The following is a 23,650-nucleotide window of genomic DNA, read 5'->3' as shown; positions in this document are numbered from 1 at the left end:
TAAGTGTGTCTAATACATACCATATATATTTATTTGATAACTTTGTTGAGTCTAAAAGAAATGGCTTCAAAAAATCATTTGCATTTTACCTGAAGCCTTGAAGAATTGTACATAGGTATGGTGAGTGTCATGTTATTAGGCTCTGCTTCTTTCATGATATTTCTTTGTATTCATTTTAAACTTGTTAATTAATTACAAATAATAATACCTCAAGTAGACATTTAGCCAAAATAGAACATTCAAGCATTGTATACCTCCAATACTTAGCAATACTATACTACTAACTGTGAGCATATTTCTGCAATTAATTTAAGCACTGTATTTGCAGAGAGGCATTATAACTATCTTTATTCTTTTAATTCAATTAAAATAGTAAGTACTAGAAGTAGAAGTAATTCAATTTTATTCCAAACAAGGAAAATTTACAGTAAACACACATTGGAAATACAATAATAACATAATTTATAACATTTTCTAACAACTTATGAAAATAAACTTTTACAATGTCTTCATTGTGAAGGTTTTCTTTCAACGGTTCCCAATATGAAATAATGTTTTTAGTTCTTGACTCATAAGTTGCTGCACTGAAATTTCACTGGAAAGAATGTTTGATGGTGTAAGTTCAATGCCAAAACTCTCTGACACACATTTCATTGTTGGTCGACAGGAAGGGTTGAGATTTAAGCATGCAAATGCTACTACGACAACACGAATTATGTCGAGTAAAACCATCATATTATTTGGAACTGGGAGACGTTGGTCTAATACTTGACATAATGTCATGCGTTGAGTTGATGCTAATTGAAGTGATGTCAATATATCCCCAGGGTGTCTTCCCATTAAAGTTTCAAGTGCCACAACTCCAAAGCTATATACATCACACTTTTCACTCACTACCATAGTATATGCAAGCTCTGCATTTATAAAATCACCATGAGCAGGTTAAAGGATCCACAAAAATAGGTTCAAGTAACTACTCTTTCCTTTATATTACAAAGAAACTTAAGTCTTTTCTATGTTAGAAGCTCTCTTTTTTTTCAACATATATTAGGAAACTGAGCTAATAATTGATGTGAAAAATTAGAACCTTATGTACTTGGTATTAAAAAATAATCAACATGTAAATTATGTATCTAGATTATGAACATGAATGTTTTGTATCATATATAAATCCAAAAAACAGACAAACAATATAAAAGAAACGAATAAGTTACACGGGGCTTGTAATAAAAAAGGAATTACCTGGGGCTATATAACCAATTGTTCCGGCAACTATAGTTCGATTGGATGAATCATATTGAAGGAGTCGAGCTGTTCCAAAGTCAGAAATAGTAGGCTCCCACTCAGAGTTTAGCAGGATATTGCTAGTTGATACATCTCTGTGCACTATTGGAGAAGTGCAATCATGATGAAGATATGATAGACCAAATGCAACCCCTTTAACAACATTAACCCTTTTTCTCCAATTGAATTCCACGGCTTCTACTTCATCATACAAGACAGAGAACAAGCTTCCTCTCTCTATGTACTCATAGATCAAAAACATGATTCTTCTGTGGAGGCAGAATCCATAAAGCTTCACGATATGTCGGTGCTTTATTTCTGATAATATTCTCACTTCATTTCTGAAACTCTCATCAAAAGCTGGCACCTCTGCTTCATAGCCGTGAAGTTTCTTTAATGCAACAACTCTCCCGCATGGTAATTGTGCCTTGTAAACACTTCCATAAGCTCCTGTTCCAATGCAATATCTCATGTTAAAGTCTTCCGTTGCTCTAATGATGTCATCATGTGCTATTTTCCCATCATAATTCCAAATACAAAACAAATCCCCATTTTTCGTTGCCAAGGTGTTTGCATGCTTATTCTTAATGGAATTGTAAAAACGTTTTAAGCAGATGACAGATGAGAATGCTAAGATTAAAATTATAAGAATAAGAACGACAATGGAAACATTATGCTTTAGGTTATTATTGGTACTTTTCTTGTGAGGTGACCATGGAAGGAATTTGTTATATGAATTGGTACATCCATCCTTGTTCCCTATTATCGTATACACAAAATCAATACAAGTTGGAATGGGACCCGTATAACAAGTGCAGGAAATGTCCACATAATAGACATTACAGAGTGATTTTGGTAACATTCCAGTGAGATTATTATTGCTTAAAATAAGTTGTTGAAAATGGCCAAACTCATAAGGGATTTCACCACTAATGAGGTTGTGACTGAGGTCCATAGAAGTTTTGTAATATGATAATGGAAACATTTTGGAAGGAAGGGTACCATGGATTAAATTGTGGGAAATGTTAAGGATTTCTAATTGAGAGAGATTGGTCAATAGAAAGAAACTAGATGGGAGAGAACCAGAAAGAAAATTGTCAGAGAAGTCAAGGTATACCAATTGGGTGAGATTTGTAATGAAAATTGGAAAGTTTTTATTAAGTCTATTATGAGATAGATCTAACTTGGTCAGATTTTTCAGGAACCCCAACTCAAAAGGAATTGATCCATTAATATAGTTGTTAGAGATGTCTAGGTACTCTAATTGTTTGAGATTTTCTAGTGAATGAGGTATCCCACCTTTGATTCTATTCTTAGATGGAAGACTACCAGTGAGAAAATTGTTTGAGATATCAAGGTGTAGTAATTGGGTTAGCCTAGTAAGGGAGATAGGCAAGTTTCCATTGAGTTTGTTGTGAGATAGATGTAATCTTGTGAGATTTTTCAGGAACCCCAACTCATGAGGAATGGAACCTTGAATGTCATTATAAGAGATGTCTAGGTAGTCTAACTGTTTGAGATTTCCTAGTGAAGATGGTATTTCACCTTTGATTCTATTGTGGGATAGTCTTAATGTAGTGAGATTTTTAATGAATCCCAATTCATGAGGAATGGAACCTTGAATGTTGGTGTAAGAGATGTCTAAGAACTCCAATTGTCTAAGATTTCCTATTGAAGGAGGTATCTCACCTACAAGAGAATTGTCTTGCAGAACAAGATGAGTGAGCTTGGAGAGAAGACCAATTTCTATTGGGATAGTCCCTTGCAGTCCAATTCCAACGACATAAAGGGCTTCTAAATTGTGGAAAACAGACAAGTTGAGCGTTGCAAAGTGAATCTCAGGCATTGTTGCAGAATATTTGTTGATTTCTTTTATGCTTCCAGCCTTGTTGCATATTATCTCATCCCATTTACAAAGATTGGAGATGTTGAAATATGCATCAGACGTGTTCCACCATCCACTATTCATTATAGTATTTGCTTCCATTTGAAGTTGAGATTTCATTGTGGCAGATTGAGTACCTACAATGAAAATCCAGATAAGAAAAAAGACCATCCTCATTTTTGGACCACAGGAATTGGAAACTAAATATTTTGTCAAGTTCATTTTTTGAGATCTAATGAATTGCATACATTGTTCTAAGATGCATATAAAACATTTGCATATAAAACATTTATAATGGTGTCATTCTCAAAGACCAATATTCAGTACGATATTTAATGATATGACTTATTGATTGTGCTACACATGTGTCACGACATTAGATATTCAAAAGCATCATTTATGAAGGATACATGTTTTTCTATTTTGCATCATTCTTTGAAGGTGAGATGACAACAATTTTTCGGTTCTTTCCACACGCTATAGCAAAAATAGGTATCTCGAAAACACAATGATTTTCAAAGAAAAATTCCTACGAGAAACACCTATTAGAATTTAGAACTTAGAAAGAGTCAACAAAAAAAACAGTTGGGTCAGCTCAGGACGTTCCCTAAAAATTCCTACGAAAAAAACCTATTAGAATTGATAAACTAAATATTAATTCAAGCTTCACTACTAAGCAAAAACAGACTTGTCCAAGCATTTTATAATCCCGTCAATGACATAACCATAATAGGAAAATTAATTTAATTCAATTAAAATATAAGTATTAGAACTAGAAAGAGAAATTTAAATTTATTCAAAACATGGAAAATTACATTACATACACATTTGAAATACCATAATTATAACATTTTCTAACAACTTATGAAAATAAACTTTTACAATGACTTTATTGAGGTCTAATTTCTAAGACACTCAACTTGCTTCTGAAGTGTTGCCAACGTGAAATAATCCTTTTAGTTCACTAATGAGTTGCTACATTGAAATATCACTCAAAGGAATACTTGATGGTGTAAGTTCAATGGAAAAACTCTCTATTTTTTTTTTTTGTTGAGGAAAATGGAAAAACTCTCTGACACGCATTTCATTGTTGGTAAAGAGCACGGATTGAAATTTAAGCATGCAACTGCTACCACGAAAACACGAATTATGTCAAGTAAAACCATCACATTATTTGAAAATGGGAGATGTTGGTCTAATACTTCACATAATTCCATGCCCTGAGTTGATGCAGATTGAAGTGATGACAATATATCACCAGGGTGTCTTCCTATTAAAGTTTCAATTGTCACTACTCCAAGTTTTGCATATTGATCTAATCACCATGACTAACAAAAAATCTACACTATACTAGAAAACATTTTACTCCTTCCACTTAGAGAAACTTGAATTACATTCCCGTCCATTCTTATGTTAAAATCTAAACTAATCTAACACACTTCAAAGAAAAATAGTATTGCGGGTTTATTTTAATATACCACAAGTCTAGAGTTATACTGTTTCTTTCTATGTAAAGGCTTTGCCACATTGGTTACGTCTAAATATAGACATGCGTGTGTCTCTAAAGTCATCTATTGACTTAGTCGATCACAAAGTCCTGTGCATAAGTGTCCATTTTAGGATGCAAGTTTTTCTTCGTCATCGGGTCAACTTTACGCTCCTAAACATATAATTAAACAAATAAAATACAACTTATTTTTCTTTACACTGAAATATTGTTTAGTCCTTGATAAAAACTGATTGATTAGAAAAGAACAACTTCATATCTAGACAAAGTTGATTGGTGAAGCTCCCTTTCATAAGTCAAAGTTGAAGAACTATATGAAAAGAATTACTATATTGTACCAGCCTTTTCATTCCCTTCATGATTATTGAAGGTTTGTTATGCAAATCAGGATGATCATTAGAATTAATGCCTTTATATTGAATGAAGGACTAGATTTTAGAGCAAAGATTCATTTTTATCTCAGAAAATTGAGACCAAATTTATTTCATGGAAAAAAAAAAACTTTTACTTCCAAAATTTTATTCTCCTCAAATTTAGTTTTTCAAAATTGCACCTCACCGGAGTCTATATATCAATTTAGTCTATTTATTTCCAAAATCAATTGCGTTGAAAGGGGAAGGAGGAATCAGATAGTAAAAGATAGTAAAAACAATATGGAATAAAAAAAATTGAATTATCATCTCAACTCATAAAGATATAAACTAAATAGATTTTAGCCTCTAATAACTCAAGCTTCAAGAACACCAACAAAAAGTGTAATCATGGCAGACATTAACCGAAAGATTTAACACATTTTGCTATAGACACCAACAAGAAGTGTGTCTACTACATACCATTTGCTTCCATTTGAAGTTGAGATGTAATTGTGGCTGATTGAGTTCCTACAACCAAACCCCAAAAAAGAAGATAGATCATCCACATTATTGGACCAGAGAAATTCGAAACTATATATTTTGGCAACACTACTAGAATCTCTCGATTTTCCTGCGGAATTACCTGCGGATTTGGGTGAAAATTCCGCAGGAAACCAATTTCCTGCAGATTTTACCAAGGATTTAGGTTCCCAGGTATAACCTTCGTGGGTAATTGTTTCCTGAGGATTTCAGTAACCGCAGGAAACGTTCCTGCGGAAATTTCCTCAGTTAAAGTGCAAAATATCCGCAGGAAATCATTGGGCAGAACTGGATAAGTTTCCCTGCCCGTGTATGCGCTTCCTGTGAACATACGGCAGATAATTCCGCAGCAAAAATCCCCAGGAACTTGAATATTCTGGCAATAATACAAATCTTTAAGATAAGCTGCAACGTATATTGAAAGCGAACCTATCAATAATACAAATCTTTCAGACTAGAAACAATACAATGTCTCAATTTGATAACCATTATCACATAAAAATATTTATTGTAAACCATTTGATAAACATTTCGGAAAAACTTATAACAACTTCAATATATTTGAATACAAGTATGCCCCCACCCATTATAGAAAACTAAAACCTTGAATACAAATATTTCTACTTAAAATTATTTACATATGATAGAATACAAGTGTCCAGTAAAAGCTTGTTCTTTCTCATCATAGCTTGCTCCTCCTCGAAGATTCAACCATAACCACCGCAGACAATGAAAGGAAAGCTCTCGACACTTGCACAAAAACACATAAGTCCTCCCTCATTACAATTTGATATTTGAAAACAGAGTCGCAATTCAGAAGTCTTCAAATCCATAACTGGAAGAAGGAAAAACTGGACTATAATAAAAAATATTAAGGTTATTAGTATTTAACTAAATTGTTGAAGAGATTACTAACCTTTAAAAAGGGACATTCCCAGAATCAAACTCGGGACCTCTTGCACCCAAAGCAAGAATCATAACTCTAGACCAAATGCCCTGATATCCGTCCTATCCACATCACATCAGTAAACAAGTTAGTGATAATATTTCTATCTATCTAATATCTACCATATGCATTAGAATCACTATGTTTTCTGATCAGGATTGAAGCAAAAAAAGCATTCAAATCAGACTGTTAGCAACATTCTATAGTGTGACCCAGAATCAACATTGTATACATTTAGAAAGTGAATTTATTCTCTTGTGGTACTTCACCTAATATAAATCAAAAGGTACGAACAAAAGTGAAAGAAAAACTAAATTGAATAACACAAAATTGTGCACATATTAGAACTAGCATAGTGTACAAGTGATATAAAGCAGGGAATTAAATATCACCAAAAAGAAGAAAATAATATAAGGAAAATAATGAAGTACTCATTAACAACCTTTACATTCATCCTTAATTTCTATTTATAAAGCTCATACTCTTATTTATTAATAAAACAAAGACCCACTAAGGCACTTATCTATCATACAACATGAACTGAAACCAACTATCATTAGCATTTCAACAAAAGGAAGCTTTAAGCGTGAATTTCAAATCTAAATCAATCCACCCCCTAATGCCAAAGATTTTCATTAATGTTGGAGCTATATAAAGAGAACATGAAATGGTTAATCATTTGGTTTAGAGAATTGGTACTCACCTCATTATAATAGGCTCATAAATCAGAACATAGCAACATCATTTGGACATCTCCAAACCAAATTACATCCCCATGCAATTAACACGGTCAACTGACATACACCATTACTATACTAAGCTATCAGGAATGGCAGGACAGTCAGCATAAACGCCTCATAGGAGAATGTTGCAGAGCTAGTATACCCAGTATCCTTCTCCTTGAATTTGTCTTTTAGCCCCTGCAATACACACAGTCAAAAGTGAGGTATTTTATCATCCAATGAGGAACATATTGTACGCTTGATTTCTAGCTCCCTGAGTTAGAGCAAAATTTAAGGTTCAATTCAGCAATCAATAAGATTTTGGTATATGTTGGTGAAGATAAATGGGTTTTTAAGTTTTAACATGCATCTCTAGATAAAGGTAGTCCATAAAAGACCAGAACACTAGGTACATAGAGCTACGAAGACTAACCTTATTCGGTCTAATTTCATGTCTTTCACATATTTTTCTTTTGTAGGCAAAACTGGGCAGCTACTGCTGTTTAGCAACAACTGCACCAAAAGAAACTACCAGAAGTGAGTTGCCAAACAAGGCTCATGCACCCCATCGGAATCAACCATCTAACCAACATCTGTTTGACGTTAGTTGTTATTGGTAATTTTATATAGTTTTATAATATGAAATGTGATATTATCTTAAATCAAATCAGTTCAAATCATTCACAATAATGAACTTATAGCTAAATCATTCATAATAATGCCAACAGCTGCAACATACTCCATGTAGTACCAAATCAGTAAACAATTCTACAAACTTTACCAGCTCTTGTTTCTTGAACAAGCCCCAATCATAGCAGACAAAGTAAACAGATTCCTCACAATCATTTCATCGAACACTTTATGTGCCTTCTCTAAAATTCAATTTTCAGTAAATAATGAATGAACTACCTCTAAAAAACTAAGCAACAATAATTTCACATGCATAAACAGTGCAAAAAATACATCAAACAAGTAAAATTCACTTAGCATCAATTTTTTTTTTTTTTCACAATCCTAAAAAACAATTAATAATTGAAATTCTCTTTTTCTAAACTCTCATCATAACTTAGAATAATTAAGCAAATTCTCAATTTTCACAGCAAATACAGAATTGAAATCTAAGAACAAATTAACAACAACACTATCAACTATCACATATCATTGAATAATCGAATTAAGCAGCAAAATTTTCGAAATTGATAAAAAGGAAACAAAAATTGAAATTAGGTTTTAAGCAAACAAATTCAGAAGACGAAAGTGCTGAAACAAAAGCAAAATCGGATCAAGAAATTGGAAGTGAAGTAGAGAAAACTAACCGAACAGTAGAAGTAAACAATAAAGGTGGAAAAGAAATCGGGAGTGATCGGAGAAGCACCGTGCACGGCAGCGAGAACCTACGTGAGAGATGAGAACTGCGCCGTGAGAGTGAACGTTGAAAAAAGGTTTGGGGATAGTGTTTGCGTGTTCTGTTGTGATGAAGCAATGATTCAGTGAACGTTGAAAACTAATATATCAATTAATGTAATAATTCAGAAATTAAAAACCTAACAATTTTTTAATTTTAAGTTTAAATAAATCCGCAGGAAAATCCGCAGGAAAGGTTACATAAACATTCGCAGGAAAATCAGCAGCAAAAGCAATGGTTACCTGCGGATGTTCCTACGATAATAGAATCCGCAGGGAAAGTCTACTGGCTAACAATTACCGCAGCAAAATCCTCAGCAATTCCTGCGGATTTTCCTACCACAAGTTGTTCCGCAGGAAATTTCGTCTGGCTATCGTTAATGGCAGCAAAATCCTCAGGAATACCTGCGGATTTATTTCCCTAGGAAAATCCGCAGGAAAATCGCGAGATTCTAGTAGTGCAAGTTCATGTGTTTTTTTTTTTTTTTTAACTAATGAATTGCAGATAATGTTCTAAGGTGTATGAAAGGCCTTTATAATGTTGTTGTGAGACTAGCATGCTCGTTGGCCACACTCATTCTCACGCACCAATCTATAAATCTTACAAAGGAGAAGTCACCAATTTTACTGTGCGTTCCTCTTCAAGTGAGATACGCTCTTCTCCTTGGTTTGGTTGTCTTTTCAAAGAAAAAATAAAGGCAGAGCAGCTGCCAGTGCAGTGGTGCAGGTGCAGGTGACAGAATTTGCAGTGCAGCACAGGGCCTTTCTCTCCAAGGCTATTTCTCTCTCTCACGCTCCAAGCCCTTCCTTTCTCTCCAAGGCTCTTTCTCTTCCCTCATGTAGTATTTAAAGGCAAGAGCCTTGCCTTGCCATCACATTTTGCAAGCCAAACATATTGTGCTGTATTATGCATTTTCATGATGTTTGATAAATTTCCATTTTCATACTCTACAATTGATGATGCAGGTCTAATATTATATGTGATACAACGAAGAGCTTATCTCATTGGTATGTATTCTTTTTTATTCTTCTTTACAGCATAAGTAGAAGTGTACATGAACATCTTTATGTCACTCTCCATCATGCAACTTTATGCCTCTTCTCCATCATGCAACTTTATGCCTCTTCTTTGTCTCCCATCCATAGGTTTCCACAGCCAACTCAAGGAATTCTTGAAGGAGGAACCATGCCAGCAGAAAGCAGCATGAAGGCAAGTCAAAAGAACACAAAAATTAGAATTATACTTTTCTACATTGACAGCTACATCTATTTTATCCCTAACAATTATATTTATAATTATACTTTTAACCCTTTATTGTCTTATGCAGAGTCACTCTTCATTCACAACATTCTTAGTACAAAACAGAGGTATATGGCTAAATGTATATGGCTAAATATGTGTGTGTGTGTGTGTGTGTGTGTGCGCATATATTATTAGGTGAAAAAAATGATATCCTGTTCTGCACAAAACAATCAAAAACCAATTGCAAGTTAAAAATAATAAACTTTCTTCAAATTCGCAACAGCTTACAGTTGAATAATAAAGTGAATGAATGAAAAAGAACTCAAGTAGATTACAAGTTCTACACAATTGTTTTCATTTTTTTACTTACAGTGATAATGTGTATTATGGGCAGCAGCAAACAAGCATGTAACAAGTCCTCATCAGATCTGCAGATTTGTGTGGATCCTTCATCGGACAATTCCTCAAAGCGTTTGGATAGCAGCCAAGCAAGCATGTCGACAAGAATATGATCTGCAGATTTGTGTAGATTAAGAAAGATGCATCATATCCACAAATTCCACATAATCAAGGGAATAACGTGTAACAAAGTTGTAAAAATCAAACAAATTCATTTGATGAAATGAAAAGGATATTGAAGAGTCTTAATCATTATGATGCCCTTGGATTTAGCTGCCACAAAAAGATCTATGCAGAAGCAGTTTTGAAAAAGGAATACCGGAAAAAGGTATTCATCGTTATCAAAAGAAGGCATGCAAAACTGTATCTCGAAAGAAAAATGTAAAAAATTTGGATACCCATTTTTGTTTGATTCTTGCATGGAATTTGGATCCTCATCAGCAGCTTTGACAGCTCCTTCATCACACAGTTTCTCAAGGTGACACCTGCAGATTTGTGTAGATTAAAAAAGTAGCATCAGCCATAAGATATTAGCTTCAACAAGGAATTATAACATATCATGTTGCCAATTTATTAATTTTTGCTTCAGTAATTTATTCATATATTATTATTAATATTATATATTTCAAATGTTTAATGAAAGGAAGATATGACAAGTCCTAGAAGCATGCAATGGAATTCATGTTCACAATTTGACTAAGAGAGTCGATTAAAAGGCATGGCGAAAGAAGTATTGACTTGCAAGTATTCTCCATAACCATCTTTTGAAAACTTTTGTGGTTATGAAAAAGATCATAACAAGTGAGTGTGTTTGTTACACGTGGTTTCATGGGAAGTTTGAATCGTAAAACAAAGAATTTGAGTTATAGTCAAAGGAAACAACAACCAGATTCAGAAGCAATGTTGTAAAGGGATAATTTGCTACCTCTGGCTTTGCACTAACAAAACTCAAAGTATTAACAAGACTTTTAAAAAAAAAACAAAATTGATAAGAGCAGAAACACAAATCCAAAGGCAAAACGATGCATTAATAAGATTTTTTTTAAAAAAAGGGACTCACCCAACTGAAATTTACAACGAATTTTAAAATTCAATATGTCATATGATAAAGTTTAACCATTTCCACCTCTTCCACAAAAAACAGATAAAAAAAAACTTTTTTCAAGAATATTGAATTATTAATATATACCTAATTCATTTCCGAGTTCAATGGCATCATTTTGATGGCTACTCTTCCTTCCTGCCAGGACTACTTCCACAAAGACACGTGCTCTCTTGAACTTTTATAACCTTATCTTACATTTTGTCTTTTGTATTTGTTACCTGCAAACATGCCAAAAGTTTCACAATAGACGATTTACAAATAGTATTGGACAAAATTTGTAACATTTTTTAGCAATGGCAGCAAACATAGTTTGAAAAAAAAAGGGCCAGATTGTATGTCAGATATGGCAGCAAGAAAAATATAGCTATAGCAGAAAAGGCCTTAAAATGTGGGAAGAAAAAACAAAGAGCTATCATGTAGGTCAGGAATATAAAGCCAGATTGTATGTCAGATATGGCAGCAAGAAAAATACAGCTATAGCAGAAAAGGCCTTAAAATGTGGGAAGAAAAAACAGAGCTACCGTGTAGGTCAGGAATATAAAGCCTTCCCCATATCAAGTTCAACCTTCCCCCGTAAAAAACAAAAGTATTCATTGTATTTCAATTCCCTTACCTTCCCCAAATAAAGCCTAAATATTACTCCCTCCGTCCCAGAATAACTGACCCATTTCAATTTTCAATACAACTTTCATCATTCCCAATACAATATAACACTAAATAATACTACTTTTATCATTCCCAATACAATATATTTCACTTTCCCTTTTATTTATACATTTTTGTTAATATGTGTGAAAAACAAAATTGTGTCAATTAAATTGGGACGGAGGTAGTAACAATTTATTCTTACATGTAGTAGTATTTGGTGGTATTTAAAGTCTTGCCATCTTATTCACTTGCATATCCATCCTTTTCTAACCCTTACCATGTCCATAAAGTTAACCTTTCATACTGTTCGTTTCAGGAATTTATTATTATTATTACATGAAATGAAAATATGAAGAGAATAAGAGGAAAGAGAACTTACAGAAGGTTCATCTAGATGGGGAGAAATGGTTGTCTCTTATCATGCCCCACTCCATGAATGGGTTTCCTTAATTTGCCACCTGTGACTTTGCAGCACTAACAACACTGAAGAGTGTACTTTTCCCTGCATTGGAGCACCAACTATACCAACATCCTCAACCAGCTTGGGTTTTAACCCCAAACACATGTTCAAAAGAAATCAACCTTCTTAAACTCTTAGGAAAATTAAGCTCAAACAAAGAAAATGAACTCAAAGTTAAGGGAAAGTGGGATAATCTAAAAACACGATAGGGAATAAAGATTGTGAGAGAAGAACGCAAAGCCAAAGGCAAAAACATAGCATTAACAAGACTTGCAAAAAAATACTAAATTGATGAAAAATTTATAACACTGACAGTCCATGTATCAAAACAAATCTAAAAGCATATCAAGTTGCTCACATGTTCTATTTTACAGTCCATGTATCAAAAAAATTGATAAAACGATTTCTACCTAAATCATGTATAACTTAGATACATATGTTAATTCAACAAAGAGAAGTATCACTGTTTTTAAGTCAAAAAGGTTTGTACGCAACTTAGAACATGTTCTTTTTTATAAAACCCTAACCTTTATTATTTATTCATTTATTTTTTAAAACCCCATCCCCCGTCCTTTTTTATTTTTCGTTTAATTTTAAAAATCTCATTTTGAAGCTGTATGGACCAAAAGAGGAGTGTATTACCAAAATAAGAGGATCCAAAACTCAATCTCATACTCTAAGAGAAAAGTCTTTCCCGCAAATCCCAAAATTAGTTCAATCGATTCAATTAAAAAAGGTTAAGGTGGTTGGGGTTTTAGAAGAAGAAAAAAAAAACCCTATGTTACAGGTAGAATAACAAACCTTTTAGGTTCAAAACTAACAAATCAACAAATCAGAGACCAATGAAAGTAAAAAACAGAGATGAACCCTCACTGTTTTAGATCTAAGCTTTGGTGTTGAATCTTCTTTCATCTATGCTCCGGTGTCGTCTGCAGTTTTCATCTCTGTGTGTGGTTAAGGTCTTAGAAGCTTTGGGATTACACATGCCGTAGGTACCACTGTCGCTTCTAGGCGTCTAATATCACGATCTGATAGAGGGTTGCCGGTTGTAGTGGTCGTCGACAAATGTCCTCCATTCAAACGAACGCGGCGGATCCACGGTGGCGGGATAAACAAACGCGGCTAGAAGCAACAAAAAAATTAACTTAACAGATCTGAAAAATAAAAAGGTGGGCTTTGTAGAGATGGAAGAGATGAGTTCGAAAACAGTGGTGGTATGGCCTAAGAAGGCGGCCGGACGGCAATGTAGAGGCGGCTGTGTTTGGTGGTGATATGTAGAGAGAGAAGGAAGAGAGAAAGAAAACATGCTAAGAGTCATAGAGCCGTTGCCTTGGTAGAACGTAGAAGTCTCTAGATATTTTGTGAGGGAAAGCTTCTGGATATTGTTAAGTGAGTTATTTAACTTTTTCACGGGAAAATAAAATAAATTATAAGATAATAAATAAATAAATTAACTCTTAACCCTAAATACGTTTCTACTTTAAAAACAACCCGTTACCATTTTATTTATTGGATTTGGGCTAAACACTCAATTATTTAAAATTATATGGTATCTATCACCATGACCAAAGTTATTAAACTTTTTTTAGTAAAGGAAAGTTATTAGTACCTCAATTTTTTAGTACCTCTAACATGTGTAATATTGCACATATGTAAATCACTATTATAAGCAAAAATTAACTTTTTAGGTTCATTCATTAAATGATGTATTTGGTCTATATTATTGACCAAATACATCATTCAATTCAATCAATACATAATATAATAATCTATATTTTCTACTTCTAGGTTTTCTGAATGGACAATTTAATTTCTAAACTAAAGAAGTAAAAATTAAGTCGATATTCTATCATTTAATGAATGAACCTAAAAAGTTGATTTTTGCTTAGAGCAATGATATTTGAACAATCATTTGCTAACAACTTTTATAACAACCTCCTTTTTCTCTCTTTTCATTGGTCAAAAACAATGGAGAGAGAAAAAGGAAGAAAGAGAGTAAGAATATAATGTGAGTATGAGAGAAAAAGTTGTCAAAAAAAAAGGTTGTACAAATATCATTTCTCTTTTGCTTATAATAGTGACTGAATTGAGTATTGCACATGTTAGTATATTACATGATGATAGTTTAACATATAAAATAAACAAATATTTTACGGAATTATCACACAGGGTTCAAGTGGATTGTTCTAAGTGGTAAAGGATCACCTTGAGCATGTTGTCAAGAGCTCAATTTATGGCTAAAGTCTATGGAAAAAATTCGGTTGTTTGATTTCTGACTCATGCATAGGAAAACAACATGATGGTTCGATTTCTCGCTCATGCATATGAAAAAAATTCGGTTGGATGAGGAGAATTAACACTATGTCTCTCATAGGTTTGTCGACGAAGATTAGTCACTGCTAAGCAGCAGTGTGAACTTAATATAAGGTTATTAAAAAAAATAGTGTTACATAGACACATAATCATGTTACTTAAAAAACTAATGAGAATGTTGAATTTTGCCAAATCATAATGATATTATGAAATTGGTTAGAATTTACTATATTTTACCTTTGTAAATGTACAATGATTTTACACATACATGAAGTGGTGTGTTGTCACGTCAATTAATAGATATGAAAACACGTGAGTGATCATATTCATTAATTGATATGCGAACGTATCATTAGATGCATGTGTAAAATTATTATGCGTTGACAAAGTATGATACCGCAAAACAGTAGTTTTAATTAAATGACAATGTAAAACTATTTCAGACCGACAATGTATGTACTATGAACTTTTTAGTGAAACACGACCGTTGACTCAAATAAAAGGACTTGAATGGACAAAATTGCCCATAATGAATCGACCAAACTATGAAATGACTACTTTGCCATCCTTCCAAAAACCGCCCTTAGCGGTTCTTCTCCTTTAATTCAATTCCATCTTTATCCTTTCATTGTTCTTCAAAAAAAATGCCCTTGCTAAAAAGGATGAAATTGTTTTTCATTGTTTTTCTCCTTAATCAATTTCATCTTTCATCGTTTCTTCATGGTGAGCGTAGGTTTAATTGCATCGGTTCAGTAAAATGAATCCAAATCTCACTTTCCTCTGTGTAATGACTTTTATTCTCGCCAGTGAAGTGCTCGATTTAGTTTTTGAAGCTTCCATTTCATTGTTGTTCTGGCGACGTCGTGTAGTCTGTAGCCGACAATAATCTCATTCGTCCATCACATATATCTTCATAATACGTAACAACTATGATTTTTTTTCCTTCATTTGTGCGATAGTGCAAGATCTCCGGGCTATTCGCACATATAATCAATATTTGTCCTTATTATTGTTATTTAAATTTTTTCTGGGTTATTGATTAGTACATGTCAATGACTTTGGGTCAGCGGTTAATTTTTATTTGGACATTTTTTTATTTGACTGTGTGCGTAGTATCCTTGATCGTGAATGGTCTATGATTGAAAACTTATTGATTTTTCCTCTATTGCGTATTGACGCTTGCATCTGTGATTTATTTTGAAATCGGAATGATTTGTGATTCTTAAAGAATTGTATTTTTTTTCTAATAAATTTTCGTAATACAGAAAACCTTTTATTTTTGTGGAGTTGTAATATGTACAATTTTCCTTTTTTGTTTCTCTTTGAGACTACGATGTAGGTTGAAAATATTTGATATTCAAAACGTATGGTATTGTATTGAGTGATTTTGTTTGCGTTGATAAACCTAAATTGTTATATATTTTTTTCAAAAAGATTCATATTTCAGTAGAGTTTTCGTTCATCCGTGGTTGTTGATATGTAGTGGTTGTTTTTCGTTCGTAATGTTTTTTTTTATTTTTATTTGAATCAACAAATATTATTAAACAACCAGATCCCTGCTCAAGACGAATAGAGACCGTTCGTAATGTATAAAAACGGATTATTATTTCCCGCCATATTGCTTGATTAATTGATGAACATCACAATTAATTGTGATCCCGTGGCATCGACACGGGTCTCACACTAGTTCAGCACAATTTGATATTTTCATTTATATTTTGCGCTACGTATATGTTACTGCATAAGATAAGCCTATAGTATTTGTGTACATGAAAAATTGAAACCAACAATCCTTTATATGTATAATTACTCTCGCCCCTAAATATAGAATATATTTATTTACATAACAAGAAAGTTAATTGTATTATCAAATTTGTTATCAATCTTACCTCAGTTGGTAGGGACATCGCATGATAATATGAAAGGTCCGGAGTTCAAACTTCGGCCACCACCAAAAAAATTTGTTATGCAAGGTCCGGAGTTCAAACCTCGGCCACCACCAAAAAAATTTGTTATCAATTTGTATGCCTTATTTTTAATTTATCAATCGGGATGATGAATTAATTTATCTCGTAGTATTTATTGTTAGTTATAAAAGAAGATGTGTTACGTCCAAAAGAAGTAAAATAACCAAATTTATTGTTAGTTATCAAATTTAATTTAATTTGAAAGAAGCCATACTATAAGTTATGAGAAAAGACCAACGAGATTAATTCTATCATCGCAATTCCTATGAAAGGAACTTGGTTACTTCAGCTAATACAGAGTTCAAGAACAATCCCGAAAATTCAACCATCTTGTTTTTTTTTCTTTTTTCTTCTTCTTCATGATAATAGTTATTAGAAACTCATACACACTCAATAGTTATTAGAAACTCATACACACTCATGTGAAAGATTTGAGATTCAAACCCTGATTATGACATCTGATATAACCATCTCAAACATTTTTATGTGTCGAGCTAGGATATGTGGATATCTTGTTTTAGTTTTTGATTTTTTTTTTTTGGTCAACCTTGTTTTGCTTTTTAAAAACACGATTTTCATATTATCGTGACATAAACTTTCGCAATTATTTATATACAGCCAATTCTTATTATTAAAATAATTTTTTTTTGACAAAATTATAATTAATATAATATAATATGATATAATTGTAAAGGCTTTGCCCCAATGGTACGTCTAGGTATATATGTGTCTCCAAAGTGGTATGTTGACTTAGTATGTTATTAGAAAGTCTTGTGCATTAGTTTTCTTTGATGTGTGAGTATTTGTTCGTCAACCGGTCAACTTTAGTGTCTTTTACGTTCCTAAACATTCAATTAAACAAATAAAATACAAACATTTTTGTTTAGAGGAAAATACATTTTAGTCCTCAAAACAAGTTGCATGATTTAATTTGGTTCTCGATAAGAAAAAACAACTTTTAGTTATTGTGAAAGGAAACATAAATAATTTGGTCTCAATCTTTTTTTTTTTTTGTTGTGACAAAAGGTCTCTATCTTATTTGTACTTTGTTTGGTTAATGAATAAATAGTAGAGAGAAAAAAGATAGTGAAAACGTAAAAACAGGTATATATGTTTGTAGTGTTTAATCAAGTTGGTGGAGCTCTGAAGTTTGGAAATCGTTAAGAGTTCCACATCGGTTAGGAGTTGGTCTGACAATTTGTTTATAAGTGGGGGCAATCCTCACCTCACAAGCCGGTTTTGTGGGGTTGTGTTAGGCCCAACCACGATTTCTAAGAGAAAATTGCTTTTTTGACAAAGAATACTTCCAATTGACACAAGTAAATGACCTTAATGCCCCTGGCGGTAGTTAACTACCGCTGGGAAACACGCCGGTAGTTAACTGCCGCTGGAACTCAGCGGTTGTTAACTACCGTTGAGTTCTGCGTTTTTATGAGCGCAGAACCTTCACTTTCACATTTTCCAAAAACACAACTTCTTCAAATCTCCAAACTTTCAAATTTCTACTTCACGAATTTGCGCCCAATTTCTTCAATTAATTGAAAAGTAAGTTCTTTCCTTCCTTTTTACATGCAATGTAGTTTGTTTAGGGTGTTAGTTTTTATAATTTTGAGCAAAATGTTAGTTTTAGGTAGTTTTAGGGTTAGGTTAGAAAATTGCAAATTATGCATGATTTAGTTGCTTTGATGGATTGTTTATGCTGGAATTGATGTTTAGAGACAATGTAGGTACAATGTAGTTGAATTTGATGTTGAAATAACACCAATTGTGCTAGTATTTTGAATAGCACTTAAGGTGTTTGATGAAATGCCTAAGTGAGAGAATCTTGTTTTTTTGTGTAATTTTTTTTTTTTTGCAAAAATGTTAAATTATGTAATGTATATATGTTATGGTGTTTATAAGTTTTTTTATTTTTTTTTGCATTTTTGGCAAGTTTGATGGATGACATAATGATGAATGACATAATGTGCCTAAGTTTAATTTTTCATATGCGTAAGTTTAATTTGTGATAATGTAATGGTTATTGTTAGAACCATTGTTCCATAAATTTGGCATAATGATAACCATAATGTAGAATAACCATATGTGATAATGTAGTTAGATTAGGTTTGATGAATGCATAAGTTAGATTAGATTAGAACCATTGTTCCACATATTTATGTTTTTTAAATTTGTTTTGTACAGATATGGCTAGGGATACGGATGAGCGGCAGCGGGTTATTAGAGAGGATAGGATGCGGAAAGGTAAAGAGGCGAGTACCGCTAGTGCTCGGAGAGAAAAGTGGGTTGAAGACCCGTATGTTCCTAAGACTCGGAAGCGCAGGGACCCGAGGATACATGGAGAGGGCTTACAGGCACATGTGGATGACTCCTCCCAGGTGGTTGATCCGGCACTAGCGCATGCTTATGCAGATGAGGGTTTTGTTGGATATGATCGGATAGAGGAGGAGAGGATGTTTTTTCAACCGCCGCAGGACGAGGCAGAGGATGAGGGGATGCCACAGGATGTTATTGAGGATTATCTTGTGGCAGATAATCCTGTTCCTGAGGGTGAGCCTGAGGCAGCGACTCAGACACGACGACGTCGTGTTCCATTGATACCGCCGTATCCTGCTGGAGAGCCTCCCTTTCCTGGAGGACCTGAGACCACGTCACTGTTGACCGACTACGCGAGGCACGTGGCAAACCCTCTTTGGATGAACCATAATGATGTAAGTGTTTAAATTGTTTAAAATTCTTTAAATGCTTTAAAGTGATTATTTAAAATATTATGTAGCGTAAGTGTTTGAATTATTAAATATAACGTAGCGTAAGTGATTTGTTTATTTAAAATAATGTAGCGTAAGTGATTTATTTATTTAAAATAATGTAGCGTAAGTGATTTATTTATTTAAAATAATGTAGCGTAAGTGATTTATTTATTTAAAATAATGTAGCGTAAGTGTTTTAATTATTAAATATAATGTAGCGTAAGTGTTTTAATTATTAAATATTATGTAGCGTAAGTGATTTAATTATTAAATATTATGTAGCGTAAGTGTGTTATTTATTTAAAATAATGTAGCGTAAGTGATTTATTTATTTAAAATAATGTAGCGTAAGTGATTTATTTATTTAAAATAATGTAGCGTAAGTAATTTATTTATTTAGAAGAATGTAGCGTAAGTGAATTAATTTATTTCATATTATGCAGCGTAAGTGTTTGAATCATTTAAAATAGTGATAATGTCTTAATTAATTTGAATTTCAGATGTGGCATGATTAAGTGGGTTACAAGAGCATAAATGCAGGGAAAAGGTTGAAAGAGCTTGATAAGCCGGAGGCGGCTTTGAGGTGGTTTTAGGAGCCTGTGGAGGGGTCTGGCCTCCAGGGTTTGATACACACTGGGTATTCGACTGTGACCCATGCCATGATACGTGCTCTATGCGAGAGGTGGCACACGGAGACCAGTAGTTTTCATCTACCTGTGGGGGAGATGACGATCACTTTGGACGATGTGCATAATCTCCTGCACATTCCTATTTACGGCCGCATGCTGGACCACGACGAGGCGATGGATAGGGACCGTTCGATTGATCTGATGACCAGGTTGTTGGGCATGTCAGATGCTGATGCCAGAGCTGAGGTTAGGAATGAATCTCCTGGTCATATCTGTTATCCCGCACTGAAGTGGGTTTATGAGGAGCACCTGACAGAGGCTAGACGACTTGAGGATCCATAGTCGAGGGAGGAGCTGCAGGAGAGAGCCATGAGGAGGGTGTGGTGTATGAGGAGTTTCCTTCTATATCTCGTCGGTTGTGCGCTGTTCACTAACAAAACGAACAGACACATCGACTTGATATATCTTGATTGCATGGCGGACTTGGGGGCGATTGGGAAGTGGTCATGGGGAGGGATGACCTTAGCCTACCTGTACGCGTATCTGGATGATTCTGTTATCTTGAATAACAGAACGATGGCTGGCTGTACAACTCTTTTTATGGTAATAATTTAATCTTTATCTTAATTTCTTTAGGAATTTATTAGAGTAAATGATATTATCATGTTAGATCATTTTATAATGTTTTAGATTTATTGAATATTTAACTCGAATAATTATTTTTGTGTATTATTTATTTTGTTGCAGGGATGGATTTTGGAGCATTTGCCAGGTCCTTACCCAAGGAAGTGTAACCCGGAGTGGGAGCTGCAGAGACCATGTGCTGGGAGATGGCTTACTAGCAGAGGGCATAAAGATGTGCACCATTACCGCCTACGCCTGGATCGCTTGGAGGTGGATGACGTCAGGTTTTCTACCTATGGTGATCACAAAGACGTGCACCCATTTCAGATCTTGTCAACTTACTCGAGATGTCTCATGTGCGGGAAGGAGAGGGTGTACCGTCATTTACTTGAGCGGGTAAAGAGGTAGTTATCCTTTGTGCAGGACATTTCCAGACATCCGTCAGATGTCCCTCTGGTGCCTACACAGATGCTGACCACTGTGTTGATGGACGCTCAGCCATGGTTATTCACTGTTTGGGGAGATGGGTGTGAGAGACCATGGCAGCATGCTCCTGGCTACATGGCTTGGTATGCTAGAGTCTCTCACCCTCGCATTCTCCCACCTGATGAAGGATCCCCTCCTAGGCCGGCGAACGTGGAGCAGATCATAAAGGAGGAGCATGCCAGGGAGATGCCTGACACACCGACGATCGTCCGGGATGTGGCGCACATAGCTAATGATATTGTGGCCAGGCAAGCCGAGATGAGCAAAGAGGAGATTGTCCAGGAGGTCATGCGGATAGCTAGTGCTACTCGCCCTGCCCTTACTTATCAGATTGCCAGGCGGCGCAGGGGGCAGCAGAGGCAGGGTAGGCAGGGCTAATTATTATTAGGATTTTTTTATGTATTTTTTGACTATGATGATCATGATGTATTATTATGACATGTTCTGTACATTTTCCTATTTCTATGACATATACGTACTATCGTTTTATATTATTTCTTGCGTTTTAATTTTACCATGTTCCTGTTATATATTGGATGAATATGATTAGGTATCAATTGGTTATTATATGAAAATTTTAGAAGAATTTTCAAGTGGTTATTTGATGAAAATCTTAGATGAAAATGAATATGAAAATGAAAATTGGTTAGGAAAGAGCTTCTGGAAAATGGTCAAGCACGTAGCGGCAGTTAACAACCGCTGACTTCAGCTTCAGCGGTTGTTAACAACCGCTGAGTTCCAGCGGTTGTTAACTGACGGAGTATCATGTAGCGGTTGTTAACTGCCGCTGGGGGTATTAACGTCATTTACTTGTGTCAATAGGAAGTATTCTATGTCAGAAAAACAATTTTCTTTCTAAGATGGTATCAGAGCCTCTTCACGATTCTGGGCCACCTGTCGTCAGGTTTCCGTTATCGGGCCACCCGTCATTTATGTTCACGCTTCAGATGTCTAATCCTGAGCGTGAGGGGGTGTGTTAAGAGTCCCACATCGGTTAGGAGTTGGCCTGACAATTTGTTTATAAGTGGGGGCAATCCTCACCTCACAAACCAGTTTAGTGGAGTTGTGTTAGGCCCAACCACGATTTCTAAGAGAAATGTTTATCATTTTAAGCATTAAAAGACCATTGTCTTGTAGTCAAACATCCCCAACCAGTGCCATGTGTTGATAGTTATTTACCAATGCAATTATCGATGGAGTTGATAATATATGCCTTACTATAACTTGAATTTTTTATAGGCTTAATTGCACTTTTGCCCCCTATCTTTCCAAAACCGGCGGTTACTGCCCCTTAACTAATTTAAATACAAAACAGCCCCCTAAGTTTGGATTCTATGCCAGTTTTGGCCCCCTGGTGCTTTTTTGACTTGGTCAGTGATGACGTGGCACCCAAACCCCTTATGTTTGGTGCCACGTGGATATTTGTTTAATTTTTTTTTAATATTGCAGTCTTTTTTGGATTTGGGAAATTAAAAAAAAATGGAAAAAATTTAAAAAAAAAAGGAAAAATAAAATAGCAAGGCAGGTCACGTGACTTGTTGAGAGACAAAGGAGAGAAATGCAGGAGGACATAGATGTACTCGTCGACCTCAACAAGAAGCTGAAAAGTCAGAGGGAACAATTTATTGTGGAGAGAAATGATTTCTGAATTTGTGCTGTCTGATTTACAATCTTCTGCTGACATTGAGAATTTAGAGGTGCCTTCTCTTCCAAAATTGGTTGGTGATATTACACAGGGTGGTTCTGATGTAAATCTGGATTCTTGCAAAACACCGGAGCATCCCCTGCAACTGATACAAAGTCCCCTGTTCCTGGTGGAACTGTCTCCTGGCTTCGAAAATGCAGCTCTAAGATTTTCAAGATATCTCCCATAAAAAAGATTGAATCTGATGTTCATAGTTTAAGGAGTGTGGATACTTTGCCTTTTGAGAAAACTAATGAAGATTTGCCAAACCCGAATTCAAATCCAAAACCCTTACTGCTTCATGTTCTGATCCAAACCCGAATTCAAATCCAAAATCCTGCAATCCTTAACTCAATGTGAAATTATCACCCTATTCTTTGACCCAATTGCGTTCAATTTTGAATAGGGTCTGAAACTGGAATTTTCATGAATTAGGGTTAGGGATTTGTGCGAATTGGATTGGGGTTGGGGTCTGAAACACATATTTTTCGCGAATTTGGGTTCTGTTTATAGCAAAATAGGATCGAAAACTTATGGCTAGTAGGTTTGCAAAACTGAAAATTGCAATACGAAATCAACTAGTGACGAATGGTCGAAGGTTTTGTCTGTTGCTGCATTTTCAGATTCGAATCCTTGAAGGGGGTGAAGAATTAAATGATTGAATAAACTGGGGAGATGTTGAGATTGGTTTGATGATGAAA

At 34.5% G+C, this 23,650-nt stretch overlaps 3 protein-coding genes and 1 long non-coding RNA gene across 10 annotated transcripts; 2 read left to right on the top strand and 2 right to left on the bottom strand.

The window, feature by feature from the left end:
* Positions 1 to 528: 528 nt before the first annotated feature.
* Positions 529 to 5,597, bottom strand: LOC146904049 (uncharacterized). Its single transcript, XM_085728220.1, has 4 exons — positions 5,510 to 5,597; positions 2,353 to 3,306; positions 1,243 to 2,319; positions 529 to 914 (listed from the first exon to the last, which is right to left on the bottom strand). The coding sequence occupies exons 1-4, from the start codon at positions 5,595 to 5,597 to the stop codon at positions 529 to 531; spliced, it is 2,505 nt and encodes an 834-aa protein (XP_085584346.1).
* A 449-nt stretch (positions 5,598 to 6,046) lies between these two features.
* On the bottom strand, positions 6,047 to 13,863 carry LOC146904048 (uncharacterized). 7 transcript variants are annotated; one of them, XR_015018515.1, is made up of 10 exons: positions 11,910 to 13,863; positions 11,473 to 11,606; positions 10,682 to 10,768; positions 10,255 to 10,397; positions 8,885 to 9,812; positions 8,554 to 8,703; positions 7,671 to 7,750; positions 7,219 to 7,435; positions 6,486 to 6,577; positions 6,047 to 6,404 (listed from the first exon to the last, which is right to left on the bottom strand). It is a non-coding gene; the product is annotated as an uncharacterized LOC146904048 (long non-coding RNA). The 7 variants fall into 7 exon arrangements; XR_015018516.1 differs by having other exon boundaries at positions 7,671 to 7,830; positions 12,416 to 13,863; XR_015018514.1 differs by having other exon boundaries at positions 12,416 to 13,863.
* A 5,099-nt stretch (positions 13,864 to 18,962) lies between these two features.
* LOC146904047 (uncharacterized) lies at positions 18,963 to 19,499 on the top strand. Its single transcript, XM_085728219.1, has one exon. It carries the CDS (start codon positions 18,963 to 18,965, stop codon positions 19,497 to 19,499), a length of 537 nt encoding a protein of 178 aa, XP_085584345.1.
* Positions 19,500 to 20,629: 1,130 nt separating this feature from the next.
* On the top strand, positions 20,630 to 21,643 carry LOC146904046 (uncharacterized). Its single transcript, XM_085728218.1, has 3 exons — positions 20,630 to 20,758; positions 20,903 to 21,091; positions 21,203 to 21,643. Exons 1-3 carry the CDS (start codon positions 20,630 to 20,632, stop codon positions 21,641 to 21,643), a joined length of 759 nt encoding a protein of 252 aa, XP_085584344.1.
* The last annotated feature ends 2,007 nt before the right edge of the window (positions 21,644 to 23,650 follow it).

The sequence above is a fragment of the Medicago sativa genome, chromosome 7 (assembly GCF_051527215.1).
Source record: "Medicago sativa cultivar Bolivia chromosome 7, Bolivia_mono, whole genome shotgun sequence".
Classification (NCBI taxonomy): Eukaryota; Viridiplantae; Streptophyta; class Magnoliopsida; order Fabales; family Fabaceae; genus Medicago; species Medicago sativa.
This window is presented reverse-complemented; position numbering and strand designations above follow the sequence as displayed.

Coding starts and splice junctions, on each gene's coding strand:
- LOC146904046 (XM_085728218.1), top strand. CDS start 20,630: ATGGCGGACTTGGGGGCGATTGGGAAGTGGTCATGGGGAGGGATGACC. Junction 20,759..20,902: donor GCTGTACAACTCTTTTTATG/GTAATAATTTAA, acceptor ATTTTGTTGCAG/GGATGGATTTTGGAGCATTT. Junction 21,092..21,202: donor CCTATGGTGATCACAAAGAC/GTGCACCCATTT, acceptor TCCTTTGTGCAG/GACATTTCCAGACATCCGTC.
- LOC146904047 (XM_085728219.1), top strand. CDS start 18,963: ATGGCTAGGGATACGGATGAGCGGCAGCGGGTTATTAGAGAGGATAGG.
- LOC146904049 (XM_085728220.1), bottom strand. CDS start 5,597: ATGTGGATGATCTATCTTCTTTTTTGGGGTTTGGTTGTAGGAACTCAA. Junction 2,320..2,352: donor TTCTGGTTCTCTCCCATCTA/GTTTCTTTCTAT, acceptor TCTCTCAATTAG/AAATCCTTAACATTTCCCAC. Junction 915..1,242: donor AATTGGTTATATAGCCCCAG/GTAATTCCTTTT, acceptor TTATAAATGCAG/AGCTTGCATATACTATGGTA.